Source organism: Phaethon aethereus (assembly GCF_964289735.1).
Source record: "Phaethon aethereus genome assembly, chromosome: 20".
NCBI classification, from domain to species: domain Eukaryota; kingdom Metazoa; phylum Chordata; class Aves; order Phaethontiformes; family Phaethontidae; genus Phaethon; species Phaethon aethereus.
Window position 1 is genome coordinate 6,001,706 of NC_138596.1, and position 20,279 is coordinate 6,021,984.

At 48.5% G+C, this 20,279-nt stretch overlaps 1 protein-coding gene across 1 annotated transcript; it reads right to left on the reverse strand.

The window, feature by feature from the left end:
• Positions 1–2,638: 2,638 nt before the first annotated feature.
• Positions 2,639–19,983, reverse strand: URM1 (ubiquitin related modifier 1; the record flags this gene model as incomplete). The annotated part of the gene is made up of 5 exons (XM_082008975.1): positions 2,639–3,021; positions 3,732–3,780; positions 4,787–4,868; positions 17,115–17,185; positions 19,949–19,983. 5 exons carry the CDS (start codon positions 19,981–19,983, stop codon positions 2,953–2,955), a joined length of 306 nt encoding a protein of 101 aa, XP_081865101.1. The 3' UTR covers positions 2,639–2,952.
• Between the last annotated feature and the right edge of the window lie 296 nt (positions 19,984–20,279).

A 20,279-nucleotide genomic window follows, 5' to 3' on the forward strand; every position in this document is an offset into this window, starting at 1 on the left:
TGGAGCCGTACGGATCAAGAATTGTGCCTGGACATCTGTAGCGGAGGTTTCGACTCCGCCGGCTGGGCTGCGGGAAGGCGCTGCGGGGCGGAGGAACGAGGAACCCGCCCGGGGCCAGGTAACCGCTACCGGGGCTTTCAACGGACAGCCAAACCAATGCCAGCGGCTCTGCGCTCCCGGGGGCCCGGGCCTAGCGCCCCAAATACCGGCCAGCTCCTCACCGGGACAGGCAGGGACGGAGGGGCGCGACAGGCGGGCACCGCGGCCCTGCGGCTCCAGCCTGGCTTGCCCTTCTGGTATTTATTTTTTAATTGCGTTTTAATTTATTTGAATTTATTTTGGTGTGTGCCCGGCCCTGGGGCACTGCAGGGACCCCTCTGCACTGGGGGCCGAGGTCCCTGCTGGCCGGGACACCCTCCTCTTCTTCCTCCTCCTCCTGCCGCAGCCCCGCTCGCCCCGGGCACACGGAGGCCGCTCTGGCCGTGCTGGGTCTCCGCCGGACCGGGAACCGTTGCTGCCGCTTGGGCACCAGCCGGGCTGTGGGCGGAGAGCGGCCCGGCCTCGGGCTCCCCCCGGGTGAGGGCTGCGGGGGTCCACGTCCTTCCGGAGCGGCCTCCATGAACACAGGACCGGGAGGAAGGCCTTTAACAGAGAGGCTTGATAAGCGCGGGTGCCGAGCGACTTGGCCGGGGCTGCCAAGGAAACCCAGGAGGAGGAGGAGGGAAGCACTGCAAGATCCGAGCAAAATGTCACCAAGAGCCTATCTAGGACAAAGCTGGAGGCAGAGAATGGTTTAAAAGGCTTTTATTTCAGAAACTTGCTGTTGTTGTTACAGGATTTTGCTGTACCCCTCTTCTCCCCTCCCCTGGCTTCCCTTACCTTCCCATTTCTAGCTTTTTTTAGCAGTGATTGGCAGCTTTTACCACAGCAGGAGCGAAGCCATCTGGGTCTACCTGTGCTAGCGAGGGGAATAACACCTCCCAGGGAAGGAACTCATCCTGCCCTGGGCAAACAGCGCGGGGGGATAAGAACAGACAAGCCCAGCCTAAGGCAAAAATGCAGCGTAGAGGCAGAGCAGGCAGCAGCGCTGAAGACGAACCTGCCTTTCCCCACTTGGGCTTCAGTCCGTTTCAAGCTGCGCGCCAGACAGGTTCGTTGTTTTTCAGCCAGCTCCTACCGTCACCTGGAATCCCCACTCCGCTCCCCAGCCCAGCAGAGTTTACGGCCGTGAACTTAGGACAGAGAAGAGCCTTTGGTGCATCTGTGTCGTTTACAAATGGCGCAAGCTGGACTGGAGTCGCTGCGGCTGGATTTGGAAAAGGCTGAATATCGGTTCGTTGCCAGCAGCGGGCTTGAAGTTAGGGTTTCTCAGATGCACCAGCACCGCAGTCCGTGGGCGCTTTTAGTTACGCGGGTTGTGGTGGGGTAAACATGAGAGGAGTCACCAGAGAAGTCAGACGGGGGAATTACTCTGGCACTCCCTCCACAGCAGACAGAGGAACTCCTCTGTCAGGCGTGGGACGGGAAAGGCTCCTTGTGCAAGCGTTCGCAGCATCAGGCCAGGCTGCCCGAGCAGGGGCTGGTGCACCGCGCAGCTCGCCACCTCCCAGCTCCTCCTCGGCAGCTCCCGGAGATGGAGCACCGGGCGAATGGTACGCAGTAGATCATCTCCGAGATGCGCTGATTGAGCTTAACGGCACCGGCAAGCCCTCTGCCCTGGGAGAGCCGCTGCTCAGACAGGAGTGCTGCCACCACAGCCCACCGCGTGCTGCTGGAGCCCTGCCGAAATGCAGGTGAGCACGGCAGGGGAGAGCACAGGAAGGGTCCGAGGAAGATATCCTAGTCAGACACTCCTAGAAGCTCGTGGAGTTTCAGACCTGTTGGTGCCAATGCTATCTTCTCTGACCCCTTCCCTTTGCTCTCACCGTGGCCTCCCAGCTGGCAGGCGGGCCAGTCCATCTGTCCAAGGAAACTTCTGGAAAGCAAAGAGCATTCGTGTCCTAGCAGAGCCGCGCACACCCAAGTCCGCTGTGCTCACAGGACTTCCTCAGGGTGCGTAGTAAGATGCCTCCCCCTCCCATTGATGGAAAGGGTTAAAAGGCACTGACTTTCTTTCCCTGGATTCCACTTTAACCCTGCACCTCCAGCCCCAGCCCTTCCCCGCTAGGCTAACGCAGCTCCCCACCGCTCCCCACCTGCACAGAATGCAGCGCAGGCTGATCAATCCTGTCCATCATGGTGACAGAAGGATAATTTGCTGCCCTTATCACTCCATGCTGTCTCAGGCCAGGCACGGGTTTGTTTCCCCTCCAACCAAATGGTTATAAATTGACATAGTTTGTGGGCTAGTACTTCATGCTGCTCAGATATGAGAGGCATAAGGCATCAGAAAAACAAAACCAAAAAAGCCTGTTTCTCTCCTACTTTCCACAAATAAATATCACAACAAGTAGAAAGCCACTACAAAGGGCTCTGAAGCTGTAATGTCTGCCACCTCAGAGGAAAACTAGTCAAGTCACCCTTTCTTTCCTTGCACTTCATGTCTCACCCTTCCCGTGGCACCCCAGCCTTGCCCCAAAGCAGGCACAACTCCCCTAGAACGCCTCATTGCCTGCAAAGACACAGCATCCTGCTCGAGGTTCAGCACCCCTCTTCCTCCCATCATTGAAAAACAGTGTCACACACGCTGCAGGTGCTCTCTGCTTGTCAGGGTACCTGGAAGTGCAGTCAGGAGAGGTGAAATGAGGACCATAAGATGGATGCTGTTGTGGTGGACAGCAGGCTGCGTGCTGGCAGGACTTTATTTGGATGTCTAGTAACAAGTGAACGCGGTGGGAAGACGCACAGACCGGGCACAAGCAGTTCAAGAGAGGTTTGGGTGGGTTTAGGTTTTTTTTAGTTTTTTTGCCCAGGGATTTGGATTTACATCATCTTTTTTTTTTTTCCAGGAGTTCACCCGCCGTGCAACGTCGAGATGAAAAGGACATTATCCTGGTCCTGGAGTTTATAATCCAGCTCACCCTGCAGGCCAAGAACAAAAATGAAAAATGGTTTAAATGTCATTTCCAAATACTATCTGCAAAGAGAAAACAGCTCATAAGATGATGGTGCATGTTAGGGTGAGCAGAAGGGGACAGACTGATGTTTTCATCCTAACGGAAGCAAAGGTGAGAGCTCAGACAAGGAGCTGACGTTCATTATCCTGCACCGGTTTCTGGACCAGGGTTTTGACAAAACAGGTGGTTGCCTGAGGCAGGAAAAACAGTTTGGGGCTGTTTGTTGTCTGCGCACAACAGCGGGCCGAAAAGGGAAGATATTTACTGGTTTCCTCTTTGGGTAGAAATCTCGCCAGGGCCACCCTCACCCGCTACTCGAGCAAATGGGGTCTGCCGGGGGTGGGGAGCTGCCTGGTACCCACTAAGTTGTCACCCCACGCACAGGGGAGACCTGCTAGCAGCCAGAGGTGCGAAGCCCATTGCTGGAGGCCAGGGAATATGGGTGCTCTCTCTTTAGACTGGCTGGCTGCTGAGACTCAGCAGGTTAGAGAAAGGCTCCAGGCTTCTGAACAGCCACGGTGCAATACAGGGAGAGAGATCCCAGCCTGCCCCTTCCCCCTCAAATACGAGATGCTTTGCTTGGGGCAAGAATCAGGAATAGCTTCTCTGAGAGGAACCACAGAACAGACAGAGCAATATTATCAACACAGAAAGTCCAGCTGAAGGAGTACAGACCATTAGTTCCCAGTCTGCGTCGTTGATCAGCACCAAAATTCCTGGCCTCCTGCAGAACAGAGAGAAATAATTAGGATACAGGGCTGCTAAAAAGCTTCACAAATAGTTAAGAACAGGGGATGTTACAGCACAGGTCACAAGCTGACCGCCTATAAAGCCAAAGAGAGAAAGGAATCCTAGCGTGGAGGTGGAAACAGGTACAATCTGTGTGCCCTTTCTAGATCAAATAAAAGGGAGGCAGGAGCAATCCCAAAGCTCATTTGAATCAAAATGCACCATTCCTGAGGATGCTCCGAGATGACTACATTTACCTACGATGTAGAAAAGCCGGTAATTAAAACCCACGCACTACAGTCGAGTGCAGAGAGCTTGATGTGAAGGTAGGGAAAGCTATTCTGGTGCCCCGACCAACGGCACTGAACACCCGGGATCCACTCCGAGCCCCTGATTACAGGCAAAGGGATTCCCCCTCTTTGATCTTCAGTGTCCTGCAATTGTGTCTCCTGTTACCAGGGGACCTGGCACACGCTTCAGCTCACAAAGATCCGTGACGAATGTTAAACACCCCCAGCGCCACCCCGCAGTCAGGGATGGCTTGCACAGCTTACTCTGCTCCATTTCTCTTGGCTCCCCCCTCCCCGCCCCAAGGTTGGCCCCATTTTGACAATAAAAATACATTTCCCAGAAGAAATATTTGTTGGCATTTCTCCGAGTGACTGCTTCAGTCCCAGTGATGTCAGCAGGGAATGGACAGACCTGCTAAAACTCCTGGAATTGAGGATACGTGCGCTATGCTACTCCAGGTGACAATGGAGAGAAAGTATACGTGGCCCTGCTTCACATTTAAGATTTAAAGATTTGGGGTAAGGGCTGCAGAAGACACTCTCCACGGAACAGCATGAGGTGTAGTGTGGGGACACCTCCCATTATCACTCTAGCAAATCCCGTACTTTCATGGTCATTAACTTGCTTCTTGCAACCAACAGGAAAAACGTATCCCAAACTGTGGGGATCAACAGAGAAACTCAAGGAAGATTCACAACAGCCGTACTTACACAGATTCCCCCTGCATAAATAATTCTGGTCGTTCTTTCAACAGATTCTGTTTGATCCACTTTAGCAGGTTTCTGATATCCCCTGAAAGGAGAAAGAACAGCAGTTTACAAACTAGCTGACGGCTCCTAGCTGATGCCAGAACAAAGTGACTGTTTATCCACAAAAGAGTAGTTGAGGAACATGCAGGATGGATGGGGATAGCTGCAAACCTCCAGTCAAAGAAACCACCCAACAGGACTGTCCCTTACCAGCATCTAACAGGCAGCCTTGCCTCAGGGGAGCTCAGAGCTCAGGGCTCTGCCCCAAACCCCACAATTTGACAGAAGGGGTTTCCCACAGAAAACGCACCCCACAAAGAATGAATGCAGTCCATGCTGAAGCATCAATCCTGCAGGAGACTGCCGATGTTAAGATTTCTTTAACAAAGCCCATATTCTGTGCATTCTGTTACCACCTAACAAATTGATGTTTAACTCTGTGTGTATTTAATTAGATTCAGAAAGTCCAAACAAGCAAGCCTAAGTACCTGAAAGGACGAAAGGCAGACACCATTGGTACCAAAACCAGCACAAACTCTTGGGGACAGGAGTTCTGGGGCACAAATGTGTACATAACCATGCATTAAACACGCATGCAGGTGCTGGCCACAGCAGTTGTATTCTGGATGCTTGCAATATCCCTCGGCATCACACCTGCTGCCGTGGCATGTCCCCCATGCCGTGCCTTCTCCCTCCCTCCCTCCACACCTTGTGCTTATGGCTTCTTTATTAAAGCTCAGCCTTTATCTTTCCATTTCAGTAGGTGACAGGAAGGATTCGTCTTCATGTAAAAGGAGGAGGAGACACTGCTGGCGGGTTTTTATAGTATCAATTTTACTTTGTGAGGCAAAAACAATTTCTTTAGTGATAGCATCAGTTAATTTCCTATTGGAGAGGTGAGAAGCGACAGCGGGGGGGAATAATCTGTTACAGGGTTTAGAGAAGCTGACAAATTGCAATGTGAAGTTCTCCTGCATTTGCCTCTATATTTCACCGTTCCACAAACCACTTCATCATTCTGAATCCACAATCAGTTATTCTCCCGGGGCTCCTTTAAACAGCCCTTTGAAAGCCCCGAAAGAGTTTTGTTTGGTTTTGAGGCGTGAGGAAGCTTTTTGAAGGCACAAATTTACCAGTGAGGGCTGGAGTCCCACTGGCAGGACAAGCGGGGATGGTGGGATGGGTTTCCACGTCTCCCCCACATGTGGTAACCTCGCTGAAGTCATGGGGAACCTTTCTGCAGGCGCCTCTCCGAGCTAAAATCAAACTCTGCATACGATTCTCCGTGTGTTTACTTCATGACTGGCAAAAATAAATGTGCTTGTAGCAGCTCGACTCAGTCCCTGCTTTACCCCAGGATTTTATGGGATCATGGATGCTACCCAGAGCAAAGCTGGGGTTCTTCCAAATAACATTACTCCCATCACTTCTGTCACACCGAGGATGAACAGTCCTGGCATAGGCAGGTGCACATCAACTAGGCAATGGGGACATGTCCATCCGCAGCAGATGGGGGCTTGTCTTCCCAGGGAAAGGGGGAGGGGGATGCTCTGAGATTCCCTCTGATTCCCTCCCCGTTTCCCAGGGCATCGGTGCCTCCGGATGGCAGCCTGCCCCCCAGCACACTGGTCCCACCGCGGGGCTGCCTGGCGCACGACAGGTACTGCTGCCTCTGAGCACTGGATCGCTCTGATCAGGGCAGAAAGAGCTGCTTTGTACCTTAAAACTGCCCGGTGAGCTGCATCACACACCTGAGGCCGATCCACGACTCCCTTGTAATGATACATAGTTAAGAGCACAAAATAGACCATTTTCTGCTGCTTTTCTAGCAATGTGCACCAGGGACGGTGAGCACTGCTCAGAAGGTGTATATATATACACCACGCTGGTCAGTCAGCTGCCGGAAGAAGAGTTAACTATATTCGCCTTCCCCTGAAAAATGCTGCTGCAACGTGAAGCCCTCAGGATCTCACACCCAAACGGCTCCCGCTCTCCATCACCAAGAAATGAACGCCGGAGAGGAAGAAAGATGGAGAGGAGTCTTCAGGAGAAGGAGGGGGGTGCGCAAAGGGGACACCAGCCCCACCGCAGCAACGCTCGCGAGCTGTTTCATATTTATGCACTGGCGGCAGGGCACACAACAATGAGCTGTGCCATATACCATTCTCCTTGTGTGGAATAAGCAGCCCTTTCCTCTGGGACCTTTCAGGAGAGATCATTTAAACAGAAACATGCTGCACCAGCTGGATAAAAGACAGACACCTAGAAGCAGCCTGGACGAAGGGGCGAGAGAACTGATTTATTCAAGGCTGAGCTGAAAGACTCCCTCACCCCTACTCCTTCCATAATAAATGTTATTTTCAGCCCCACCTGAGCCTACATTCATTTACTCCTTCCCAGAAGTCACGTACACACGTACTGAAGAATTTAGACAGTAGGGAAAAAACCTGATACCCCTGTGCATGCCTGGAACTTCCCTACCCCAAACGGCAACGAAAATTAAGACCCCTTCTCTGCAGCCAACCTTAAAACATAATACTTTTGCCTGCTTTCTCAGCATTGAATTTTTTCCTCCACCTTCATGTCTCTACATTCTGTACACCAGTATTACTAGAACAAATCAATTATATAGGATGAAAAATGACCAGAGCCACACCAAAACCATCACCCACAAACAAGATATTGAAAAGCAACAAGATTACTTCCATTGCAAGTGGTCTGGGGAGAAGCCATCTTGCAGCTCAGTGCCTCAAACAGCAGTCTTGATCAACAGCTCAGGACTCTGCATGTTATCATGATGGAAATAATAAGAGGTAAATTATAGCACAACTGCTTATCTCTTACACTTGACATATATAGCGTTCTGAAGACATTTTCTTTCTGATACTATGCTACGGTCTAACAGGTTTCCAGCTCCCTGGGCTGAGGATTTGCTATGCAAACAGCAGGTCCTCTACAAATGACATATAAAGAGGGAAAAAAATCTCAACCTGGTCAGGCACCACATCTGTTGACAAGTTAAACCATCACTACAGCACAGCAATTTTGCACTCGTGTTGGTTCTCAAGCTGGCCTCCCTCACAGAACAGAGGCATTTGCTATTTGCAGGAGCATAGTTGTGCTACACGTGCTGCCATTTGGCTGCAAAAGCAATCGTGCTTTTTGGCCCAGGAGTGAGGTTCAGGTGAGAGCTGAGACGATACAGCATTTCACTCCTGCATCACCAACTCAAGCCCAGCTCATCCCAGTCATGATACATTTTTATCATTACTGCATAGTCTCAATAAAATCCGTTTGGTAGCCTACTCCATTTCATTCACAGCAAACAAGTATCCACACCAAAAAATCCACTCTAATTATTGTTAACTGTCCTCGCCATTGGCACGATCAGCAGAGAAGCCAGAGTGAATGGGCCAAGGAAGCTGAAATATTCTCAAACTGCAAAGGAGGGACTAGAAGCACATGGTAGGAAATCCCTGTCTCATTTGTATATAGAGACAGCTTTTGTTGCCTGTGCTAACAGTACATCAAACCTCTCCAAATTCTCAGGAAAAATAATCTAAAGTTAATTAAAAAAAGAAAAACCGACAAACGTTTGAGAAAACTGCTTAGTTCAAGTGCACAGATGGGAGCTCAAATCCACAATACATGCATAAAACAAATCACCCAGCGAAACACACAGCTCAGGAAAACGAAGTGTGTGCTTGCAGTGACACAAAGTCATTGGCTTGTCACGCAAGCGGACAGGATGCAAAAACTGCAGCGAGCGTGCACACAAAAACCCAACAGCATGGGCTCATTTTCAGCCCAGCTGCATCATAAACACTCCTGGTTGTGGCAGACAGAACTGCACAGTCTGCTCGGTCCTCTTGCATATTCTCTAAGGCCTGATCTTCTGCATTACCCCAACTGTTCCTTAACGAAGAATCTGCTGAGCTTCCTCTGCAAGAGAAATGCATCTAAGACTCCATCTTAGCACTGCCTGGAACAAGAGCCTGGGTTCATTTGCACCCTCAAAATCAGGGTTGGAATCCATAGATCTTTCCCAGTTCAGTACAACATCCTGGGCCTGACAGATTCATCAGTCGTAACTCAGCAAAGAGGGCACTTGCTGTGTTCAGAGGGAAACCAGGTGCCTCAAATGAGAAACACCAAGCTGGGTGTTGCACTAGAAGGATCTCACACTGAACTGATAAATGCACAGAAACACCAAAAGATTTTGTGCAACCGTAATACCAGTTGACACATACACTCAGCTCTCGGCTCCCAAGGAGCTGCACAGGTCGCTGGCAGATTCACACACACATGCAATGACCAGACACCTCTGCGTCCCGTGCCTTAAAACCTGCATACAAACCCGTACAAAGCAGACAGTGCCTCGAAGGGCACCCAGAGGGTGTAATTACACCCATATTCTTGCCTTGGCTGTGGAACCGGGAGCTTATTTTGGGGAAATAGGGGAACCTTAGAAAGGCCAAACCATGGAAAATTCCCTTCTGGTCCGTAATAAATAAGATATATGCAGCACTGGTCACTAAGGGGTCAGTGCTGCAAGAGCACAGCGCTTTCCCGGGCCGCCTTGCGGATACCTCCCTGTGGGGTACCATTTCTTTGACCCAGAATAAGATCATTTATCATACTGACCATGGCTGAGCTCCAATTTGCTGAGGTCACTAACTCTGGACGAGCGCGCTCCACCCACATTCTCAGCCACCGGCCTGTAACCATGACAAAGCCCCTTCCCTGCCGCTCCTCTGCCATTATTCCCCCTGCCTGCATGGAAATGTATGGAAAGACAATCTGTATCCCCCTTTCCCTGCTTAAGCAGCTTGTTTTTAAAATAGATGAACCAGCTCCCAATAGCTGCCGCCCCTCCAGGTGTATGCCTTCTCTCTGCTTTTGAATCTGATGGCCCTCCAGGAATCTGCTCTCTAAAAGAGCTTGATACAAAACCCGACCTAAGGGATCCTTCAGACTCCTCTTGTCTCCCATGTGATATGCAAATCATTCACTGAAGCAGACAATGGTGTGCCATAATGTGCAGAAGAAGACCTGGAATAGCTGATATAAATGGAGTCACAGGCAAATGGGTTTGGTACTACGCAGAGTGAGCAGCAAGGCAAAATTTTGCAGCAAGAGCAAAATCCATTTTCTCCGACAAGCGCGCACAAGCCAATCCTGCCACGCACTGGAGTGGGCAGTGATTTAAGTACTAGGGAAAAAATTAGGGGGTAACTACAGCCAGACACAAGAGAATCCCAATTGTTTCTCTCATCTGTTCTTGTCTGCTACAAACAAATGTCAAGGTCTTGGCTTCTGTAATTTTTAATTGTGTTACGACATCTTTTTCTCACTTCTCAGCTGGAAGAGCAATGCTCCTCTCCATTTCCTTGTGTCCCCACACAAGGGGAAAGGATCACAGGGGTCTTTCATAGCCCTCCTATTAGCAGCAAAGACTTGGATCACAGCATCATGCAACAACTCTCAGCCCTGAGATTTTAATCACAGCTCTCATGAACTGGAGAGGAGCTGCTTGGGATGTTCCACTCCCTGGCAGGAGAACACAAGTTCAAGGGATCTCCAATCCCACTCGCTAGCCAGCAGCAAGCTTCCAGATCCATCAGCTCCTGTGACAAAAAATGCAGCTCCGATCTGATCCTCAGCGTAACCCTAATCCCTACTCATTTCCAAAGTCAGAGCATCTAATCCCGTAACACCCAATGCTATTGTCACTTCAGGCTCCCAAATAAATGCCAGTGGACCAAACTGTCTCTTTTAATTAGGATCACAGATCACTAGTGCTGGCCCAGGGTCCTGCCTCTTGTTCAAAACTGCTCAAAGGAAGGAACCGGGAGAGCCTCAAAGACTATCGCACTGGCAGTGAAGTGCCAGCCAGGGAATCACAGACATTAAAAATAACATCTCATTAACAGGCCCTGTGATTTTTATAACTCTGCCAGTGCAGAATTATTGTCAACAAAAGACCACTCCGAGCCTTGCCCACTCTGATTTTAAGATGCTTGAGCAATGTAGACCTGCTACCAAACCCCAAGGAGACTGTGCCATGGTCTAACAGTTTTTGCAGTCAGAAATATTCTGCTAATGCACCAAACTCCCATTTCTTCATCCCTCCCAATCAATCTATGCTAGATGATATTGCGTCACCCTGGCTATAATCTGTCCTTCCCAGTGATAAAGGAGATATCCCACCTCATCACTTTTCCATTCATTTATCCTGCTTAACCTTGAATGTTGCTGGTTAATTTTTTTTAAGCTGCTCAGGAAGACGATTCAGAGAATGCATTACTAACTGCGGGCATAAAGCTTAGCCAAAACCCATCAAACTGAAATCTCCCCTCTCCTATTTTCCCAGCTTCTGTGTTTTGTGTGCACACACACCGAGGGTTAAAAAGGAAAACCTTATCACTATTACAAGAGACTGATATGAGCTGATGTGAGACCCCAGACCACAGAGGAAGGTGGCCGTTCCTGCCAGCAAACAGAGGGATTCCCCAGCAGCCTGGCACTGCCCTGCATGCAGCCAGCCTGGCCGAGGGAATCCCCTGGGCTGGGCTCTCCCTGGCACTGCCAGCTGGATCAGAAAGTGCCTTGGAGTAAAGTCCTTGCCCCTCTCCCAGCCTGGCTGGTGGCTGGTTGTCCCCTCTGGCTGCTGGATGAGTCAGTGTCTCAGCTCGGCTCTGGAACTCCAGATGAGTAAAAATGATTTTACTCCTCTAAATACAGAAATTGTGCAGAGTCCAGTCCTCACCTCTCACTTTCGGGCTCAGATCTGCTTTGCTATTATTAGACTTTCACATAGAGCAAGCACCATTAAACCGATTCCTGTCCACCCAACCCAGCCACCCCCACAGATACTCCAAGGCCCTCAGTCTTACTTGAAAGGGGAAAAAGAAAGGGCCAGTGAGATGATCAGGGTGGAGGAGAGGGGGGTTAAGATTTACAAGTGAATGGAGGTAAGAATGGAGCAGTTTGTGGGATAAAGGGGCTGCAGAGGGAGCTTTACAGATGTGCAGAGGGACGGCGGCTCATTGTTTAATTAAGCAGAAAGTGGCTCTTTTGAAAAGCAATTTTGCACAGGAGCTCTGAGCTCAGCAAACAACTCCTGCGAGTGAGGGCAGGAGGAGAAAGGAACAGCTGGCCCGGAGCCGTGTGAACGGCATGCTAAGCGGTTTAAAGGGCCCGGATCCTCCTCCCCAGCCCTGCTCCACTGCCACCCCCCGAACGGTGCTGTCAGCACAGCAAATCCCACCAAGAGAAAAGGGAGAGCGGCGGGGGCCTGGCACAGAAAGGTTATCCTGCTAGGTGTCCGCACTGCAATACAGCGGCTGGGAAGGAGGGTGGAACAGCCAGGCTTTGTTATCCCAGGGATTTGGTCACACACAAGAGCTGGTTTCTTGGTGCCTGGGAAGCTCCTTCCACAATGAGTTGGGATGAGCTGATCCGGTAATGCAGCTCCATCGCCTCCCCAGAGAGCGCTGGGACTGCTCCTGCAAGGGCACACATTTGTTCCTCCGTTTCCTCCGAAGGACTCGTTCCTTGCGCAGAAGCGACGCATGGCCTCTCTGGGACGGCGACCCGGAGCTGTGCAGCAGCCGCTGCGCCGAGTCCTGCAGCCAGGGCTGCAAACGCAGCAGGGACCGCTTGATGGTGGCGGCAGCAGCCCCGCGGCATCATGCCGGGCTCCCGGCGCTGCAAATGCAGCTGCTCACACCAATTGCTGGAAAGAGCAGCCAGGATCCAGCACTGAGCTAGTCCAGCCTGAGGTCCCACTCTGTGTAACCCACTGAGTCCCCTTTCCTTGCCAGCAAATATATAATTACCTGCCTAGGAGCGATGCACAAGTAGGGGAATAACCCCAAAGTCCTTTGAGACCTGCGAGTAGCACACACTGTGGTTAAAAAGATTTCACTGCATGGAATTCCATGGAGGTTTTTTATCATTCTTCTAATAAGTCTTTGCATTACCAAATATATTTTTATTCTTTCTTTGGAGAAAGTTTTAAAATGTTAGGAATAATAAACATAGCACGAAAAGCATTCCAGAATATTAATAACTTCACTTTGACATACTACCTAGCAATATCACGGGGCATTTACAGACAAGTGATGCCAACTGCCACTCTTGATTTTACACGTTGTTCTGGCATAGCATCCCAGTCAACTCTGAACACAGGCCATGCTGTATTTTTTAAGCCGCTCTGCCTGTAACACAGGTCTGATCTCTTGAGATCCCCAGGCTGTTTTCTGAGGAGATGAATGCTCCCAAGTCCCCAGCAGTCCTCCACGCTGTGCAGAACAAGGCCCCTGGAAAGCAAAGATCTCGAGGAGCAGACCATGCTCTCCCTTACGGGGATTTAACATATGCAGCACTTGGCATATTATTTTAATTTTCCCTCTAAAAGAAATCTGATTAGCAACAGGCTTTTTCCCTGGGGTTTTGGTAAAGGGAAACCACAAACAATTACCAAAACACACTGATTAAAAATTTATCCTTCCAGATTCGTAAGTGCCAAAACACACAGTGAATTCTTGATTACCCCAGAAGGTGCAAGCAATCACTGCTGACACTGGTCACTGCTGCTCCAAAAACACAAGTCCCATCACTGAAACCACAGGAGAAGCTGGAATTCAAAGGCCTGGACCCGCAGCTGAGTAGCCTGTAGCACAACTGGCAGAGACTTTACAAACAGCCCCAACCTCCGGACACAACATCCAGTAGAGAGCACAGCAGAAAGGTTTTGTAAACACTCTTCATCAGCATGATGCTGCTGAGTTAAACCTGAAATGCCTACAAGGGTTAAACAATGCCAGTGACTTCCCACCCCTCCAACAGCATCCATGCAATTCGCATGGCCACAGACAAATCCACCACTGTGAGTCCCAGCGAGATGGAGAAAGGAGCTCCAGCATCACTTGCAGAGCAGTCATACAATGATCTATTTGATTACTGAAGCACTTCGTTAAATTACTGTGGCTTGTTTCAGGAGGAGGCTGCCAAATAGATTTTCAGTTTTTAATTTAGGGTTTCTCTCTTTTATGCTCCATTGTCTCTAATAGCCTCTTAGATGCTTGAAAATAAAGTTGATTTCCCTGCCAATTTAATCCTCTCTCCATGTGACAAATATCGTTATTCCCCCAGCTGCTTTCTCCCACACGCACTGTTTTTATGCAGAATAAGCCAACAGTGCATTAATGCCTTTAGATCCTCTAACAGCATTATCAGTGGGATCACCAAAATAGCCAGCAGTTTGGGACAAGATTCTCGTTTAACTTGAGGTCTTCTTTCCGCAACAGCGCTAAAAGATTACACAGCCCTGCACAAAGTGTGGTTTATGTAAATTCGTCTGTCTGTACAGATATATCACACCTTTTTAAGTTCTTACTTGGCAGCAACTTCAACGTGGAGGCTAAGACAGCTCCACTTTGGAAATAAAGAACTGCTGTTTTACTGACGTTAGGCTACAAAAAGCCCCTTGGATAATAAAAATAGGTCCTGCCACACGGCTGTACCCCTCGTGGCATGCTCTTGGCCCATTTGCAGCTTCCTTCCTCCTACCTTTCCTAATCCCTCCAGGAGCCCATCTCCAGGTGTCAGAAAAGGACAGAGAATGAAATCTTCTTGAAAAAGTTAACTGGATCTGGAACCCACCTATTTTCCACCTACTGCCCGTTACCAGGAAAAAGGAAATGACCACATAATAATTGTTCACATAATAATTCAATAATGTTCATAACATTATTATAATTCAGAACACTGCCCTTATCAACTATGGAGCACAGCTTGTTTCACTCACGTAAGTATTTGTAGGTATTTCTCCATATAATTTTCCACTCCCCTACACCTCTAGGATATATATAAAAATGCCTAAACAATTAAAATATAGCTGGGTCCAATGTCCCAGAGAGAAGCTGCTGCTCCGCAAAAAGGAGGACAAAGATAAAAATAACCTAGAAAGAAAGGAAGAGTGGGTAAGAGAGGCCAAAATGGCCAAAAATAAGCTTGATGGCTAATGAAATCACTTAAAATGGGGTTAGGAGTGCAGGTCTTCAAGCAGCGTTCCTACTACAGATCCCTCTGCAGAGTATTAGGTGATGGACATACGGGGTAAGGTAAGCAACAGTATGCACCGAGTAGAACTAAACTGGTTTATTTCCCTAATCATTGTAATTCTGGCTCCACAAGGGCAGCAGGGAACATACTACATAAATCTTTATTTACCCAGAGACAGGTGAATTAAACTTTCTTAATGTGAATGAGGAAAATACAAGGCATTAGGAATAATATAAAATCACAAGAATTTACCAAATTTCTTATTCACATGTTTCTGATCCATTTCTGCTGACTCCTCACTTCTACAACATAATCCTCATCCAGAAATATTACAAGGGGTGTCTCCAGTGATCCTTTACTGTCAGACATTAATCACAAGTCTGCCTACCCCATCCCTGTGCTGGGTGTAAATGTCACTATAGCAGAAACCTCACAATTCAGTGTCTGCTCTTCAGCTGCTGCTATCCACAACCTGCTCCAAAACTGCAACCTCCCTGTCACTCAATGTACATGAAAACAGCAGGCTGCAAACCAGGGGAGCTGGCAAGTGGGCACGCTGTCCATTCTGCCACTCTTGTTACAGGGATAGCAGCATCTGAAAAACAAGGCAGCGTGAAAAGCTGGGAGCAATAATGTGTCAGATGAAATCTGGAATGAATCACTGGAGATCATGAGTTTGAACCCCAGATCTTCAGGGAAAGATTTATCCTTTAGGATAAATCCAGCTCCTCGTGAAGCCTGCAGAAGTCTTCCCAGCAGCTTCAAGTGGGAATGGATTAGGCCACATACAACCGCACCACTGACAACCATCAGGCTAGAAGAATCATTCTTTTATATTTGATATCCCCCCCTTCCCCTGGTAGAAATTAAACATCTCATGTAATAACCCCTTCTTGAGCATCTGATCATGGTTTGAACACCACGAATGTGGTGGATAGCAGTGGGTATTTTAAATTTACAGAACACTGAAGAAAATGATACTTTAGCCCCCAAGTTTATAAACCAACTAAATGAGTGTTTTGGCATTTCTTTACTGTCTTCAAGGACCTTAAGTGCTTTAACAGTGCTGGAATTTAATGCTGAACTCCCTTGCGATACATGAAAGTATCACTACTACTTCACTAGCAACGGGGGAAAGTTAAGCAACACAACTAAACTCACAAAACAAATCAGCATCAGGTCATGCTTCTGCATCCCTAGTCCCTGTCCTTAACAACAAGGTAACACATTATTCCAGTGCTCCTATTGTATTTGAATTACACATACTTATGTCCAAGCATCAAAAGTGCTTCTACCAATCTCTAATTCCAGGCATGGCAAGAAGATTTCAGGCCTGAACGTTCACAGCACATAGATTATGGTATTAGCCATTCATGAGATATTAGCTGTTAACATTCCCTGATGTATTATTTCAGTTGATAATCCCATGTTCAAACAGCATAAAGAGTTACTATCTAGCTGGAAGAATTCAAAACATACCTGTGGCAAAATTAAGTTGCAACTGAAGTATGCACACACATAAGGACAAACAAGCGTCAGTAGAGCACTTCTCAATATTGATATTCCAAATCACAAACCAGAGGTTATGGCTGTTTATCACTGGGACACTCAAGTCTTTAGCTTAGCAGCATCCTATTTTTTATAGTAGGGAAGGCTATTGGCAGGATGTCCAGCACCACATTCCAGCATTAGCTTTGCCACTTTCAGCTGCATGGTTAATATAAAATAATTACATATACTTGAAAGTCAAATGAGTAGATAAAATACATTTATGTTACATTGTTATACACACATCCACATATCCATATGCTACATACATATGCACACATATATATGTGCCTCTTGGAAACCTCAGAACAGGCAAGAAAAAACAAAGGAGAGAAGAAGTTATTGGTGGTTTCAAGTATGAAGCAAGACAAATGTAGACTTGATGGAAACATTCAGAGGCTGTTGTCTATCCAGGAGGAAGGAGGCAAGTCTTAAGGAAGTACTTGATTCACAAGTGCTTAGAGGACAGGAAAGATGCTCAGGCTATTTCTCCTTGGTATTTACTATGAGGACTAACCATCATCTGACCAGCTATCTGATCCACGGCATGCCTGAAAGTGCTTTTAAAATACATTTATTCTTGTTACCAGCTAATGAAACTGCTGTACAAACCAGCTTTGTTTCATTTGTTGTCGTTCTTTCAAGTTATCCAACAGGTTCTGATACTCACAAGGCTCTGGTTGACCGGGCAAAGTCACCTGATGCTTTTTGACACCATCGAACAAGAGTTCTGCACCACCTCTGAAATAAAAACAATGAACCACTGAGATTTTGCTTTATTGTCAAAAGGAAGACAGTACAAAAGAGGCGATTTACATAGATGCCACAACAGAGAAAACAAATGACACAGACTATATTTAGCACAGGATTCTCTTTGTCTTTTTCCCTCTTGCAAACCACAAGTTCGTAGGGGAAGTTGCCATCTCGCATCGCCAACACATACAGGAGGCTCCGTTGCGGGCCAGAACCCCACGGTGCCAGGCATCATCCCAACAGAACAGGAAGATGGCTCCCATCCCAATGCGCTTACAAACCGCCGTGCAGCCTCTAGCCTAATGCCTTCCCTCTCCCTTCAGCTATCAGCATTGCTTCAAGTCAAACAATATTACAGCCACCACGCTACATCAAACATCCCTAACACCTTTTAGCCAGCAGTCTCAAGCCATTTCACAAAACATGAAAAATCGTAGCATCCTTCTGGAATAAATATTACTCCAGTTTCTACTTGTGAACAGAGAGAGGAAATGACTCACACGAGGTTACACAGGAAGTCAGCTGCAGAGCCAGCAGTCTTTGAGCCAGCAATGCTTTCATGATCTACTTACTACAAAGTGTTCCCTCTCGGGAGGGACTTGACTGGGAGAAGCAAGCAGAGCAAGTGACAATGGTGACAAGTAAAAATAAATAAATAAATACACAACCTTCCTCCACTGAACAGCCTGAATAACACCTCTCTTTTGATATTCAGAATGTACTGAGGGACTAGCCTCAGATAACTAAGTGATGGCCTCTGCAAGCACAAGAGACCAACTATGAGCAAAATATGCAGAGATTGGCAAGCACAGGAGCTGGTCCTCACACCTTAAAAAAATGGGATTTAAATTGGGTCCAGGTAGCTAATCTCCCTAGGCTCTTAGAAAAAATAATTAATTTTTGTAACTGCAACTTACAAGCCTCAGCAAGCTCCTCACCTATATTTCTTTTTAGGAAAAAGAACAACTGTGAAAATCTTGAGCTTTATAAACATCAGTCAGTTTTCCTGATGTTGTGAGGCCACAGGCCAAACTGCGTCTTAGAAGATTATAAAACTTTATCATGTGAGTAGGGACATGAATGACAAACATGAATGCTACTTTAGGATACAGGACACAGAAGCAGATGGTGTGAGCTCTTGACTCCAGACTGAACAGGGTGGCCAAAGTTTTAACAATCAAGAAACTCTTAAAAAACTCAACTCACTTGATACTCAACTGAGGTAGAAAAATGAACAACTTGTTTTCAAAGGGCATATAATTGTGGCAAAATGTTCTTCCAGCTTAGATGTAGATTACGTTAGAAAAAATTTCTTATGAAGTTACTTTCTGGAAACTTACTGGTGCCTCGCATCCCTTGGAAACCAACACAATAAAGAGAAGTATTTAAAATAAATAATCCCCACCTAAATGTCAACAAAGATACATCCAGACGTTACCAAGTTCCTTTAAATTCAATATCTAAAAATGCCACACTAGGTTTTCTTGGCTCTGCAATGGAAGAGCACAACAGAACCCTTGTTATGCCCTCAGCAGCATTACTTATATGCAGCAACCCTCCTAAAGAGCACTCTGTTGGTGTTCTTCCACCAGCTCACAAAAAAATAGTTATCTGAAAATTGAAGCAGCGATTATTAACATGAGCTGAGATTCATGCAAGAGAACAAGTCACAGCAATTATATGAAAAACATTTTTTTTATGTAATGAAAACAAGGTCACGCTTTGTTACAGCGGGAAATGTAGATTGCAAGATAAGGTCCTTCTGTAAAGCACTAGCTGTGGGGAACTCAGCTGTGATTTGTACATAGAGAGCTCATTTATGCATTTCCAAGGGAAGCAAAAATGCATCTCACTCTCTGGGAAAATCAGGAGACTTACTGCAGCTGGAAGTGGGAAAGACTGAGGAAAGGATTCTTAAGGAGGAGGGTATTTAAAGGGTTATGGCATTTCTGTGTTCATGAAAGGGTGGGAAAAAGCAAATAAATAGTAGCCTTTTAGCTTCTGCTAAAAGGAGGCTTTAACAAAATAATACAAGTATTTCCACAAATATGCACAGACTTCCACTGCAAACACTTTAGCTTCCCAGCACCAGTGTTAGCAATGCAGACACTACAGCAACAAAGACCTGAAAACCAAAATGCTATGAAGCGAGAACCCGACTATTTTAGAATAATGGAATCAGTTTACACTGAACTGAAATAACTGAAACACAAAGCAAAGCGAGTGCACACGTACACACACATAAACACACACACACATATATATACGTACAGAGAAAAAAAGCCGAAAAACAAGTGGAAGGTTTTTATAAATAATTTTAATAATTTAAAAAGAAAAGGTTAAAAGGGGAGAAAGGAAAGGAGGGATACCAGACGTTCACACAGGGAGGCAAGCGAGGCCACGCCGGCGCCTCGGCGGAGGCGGGCGAGGCGGGGCGGCGGCAGCCGGGCCCAGCACCGCGCTGCCTGGCCAGCGCTGCGGGAAACCGCCCCGGTGATGCCTGACACCACGGCCTGCTTCCTCGGAGGCGGCCACATCCGCCACCCGGGGCCGCAGCCCCGAAGCCCCGTGACAGCGGCTGCACCCGGGCCCAGAGGAGCTCGGAGCGGCCCGCCCACGCCGCGCGCAACAGCCGCTCCGCCTCAGAGCTGCGGCCGCCTCACTGAGGGGCCCGGCCCGGTCCTACCCTCCGCCCGGGTCCCCGACCCGCGCTGCGGCCCCCAGGCCCCGCCGCCGCCCGCCCGCGCTCACCCGAACTCCACCTGCAGCGACACGGGCGCCGCCATCTTAGCGGCGGCGGGAGGGAGGGGAAGGCGCGCGCGGGCCGCGCCGGAAGTTCCGCGCCGGCTTCCGGCCGCGACACGTTGCCCGGCAACGGGGGGACGGAGGGGCGGCCCCGGGCCCGGCGGCCGTGGCCGCACAGGGCCCCGGAGGGCCGCGCCGCGCTCCTCGGGGCCGTCCGCAGCTCGCGGCAGCGTTGGGGTGGGCGGATGGGTTGGCTTGGCCTAGGGAGAGCCCTGAGCGGAGCTTCCGCAGTGCTGGGGCTCGACGGGCGGGCGCGCGCTCTCCTCAGGGCTGCTGG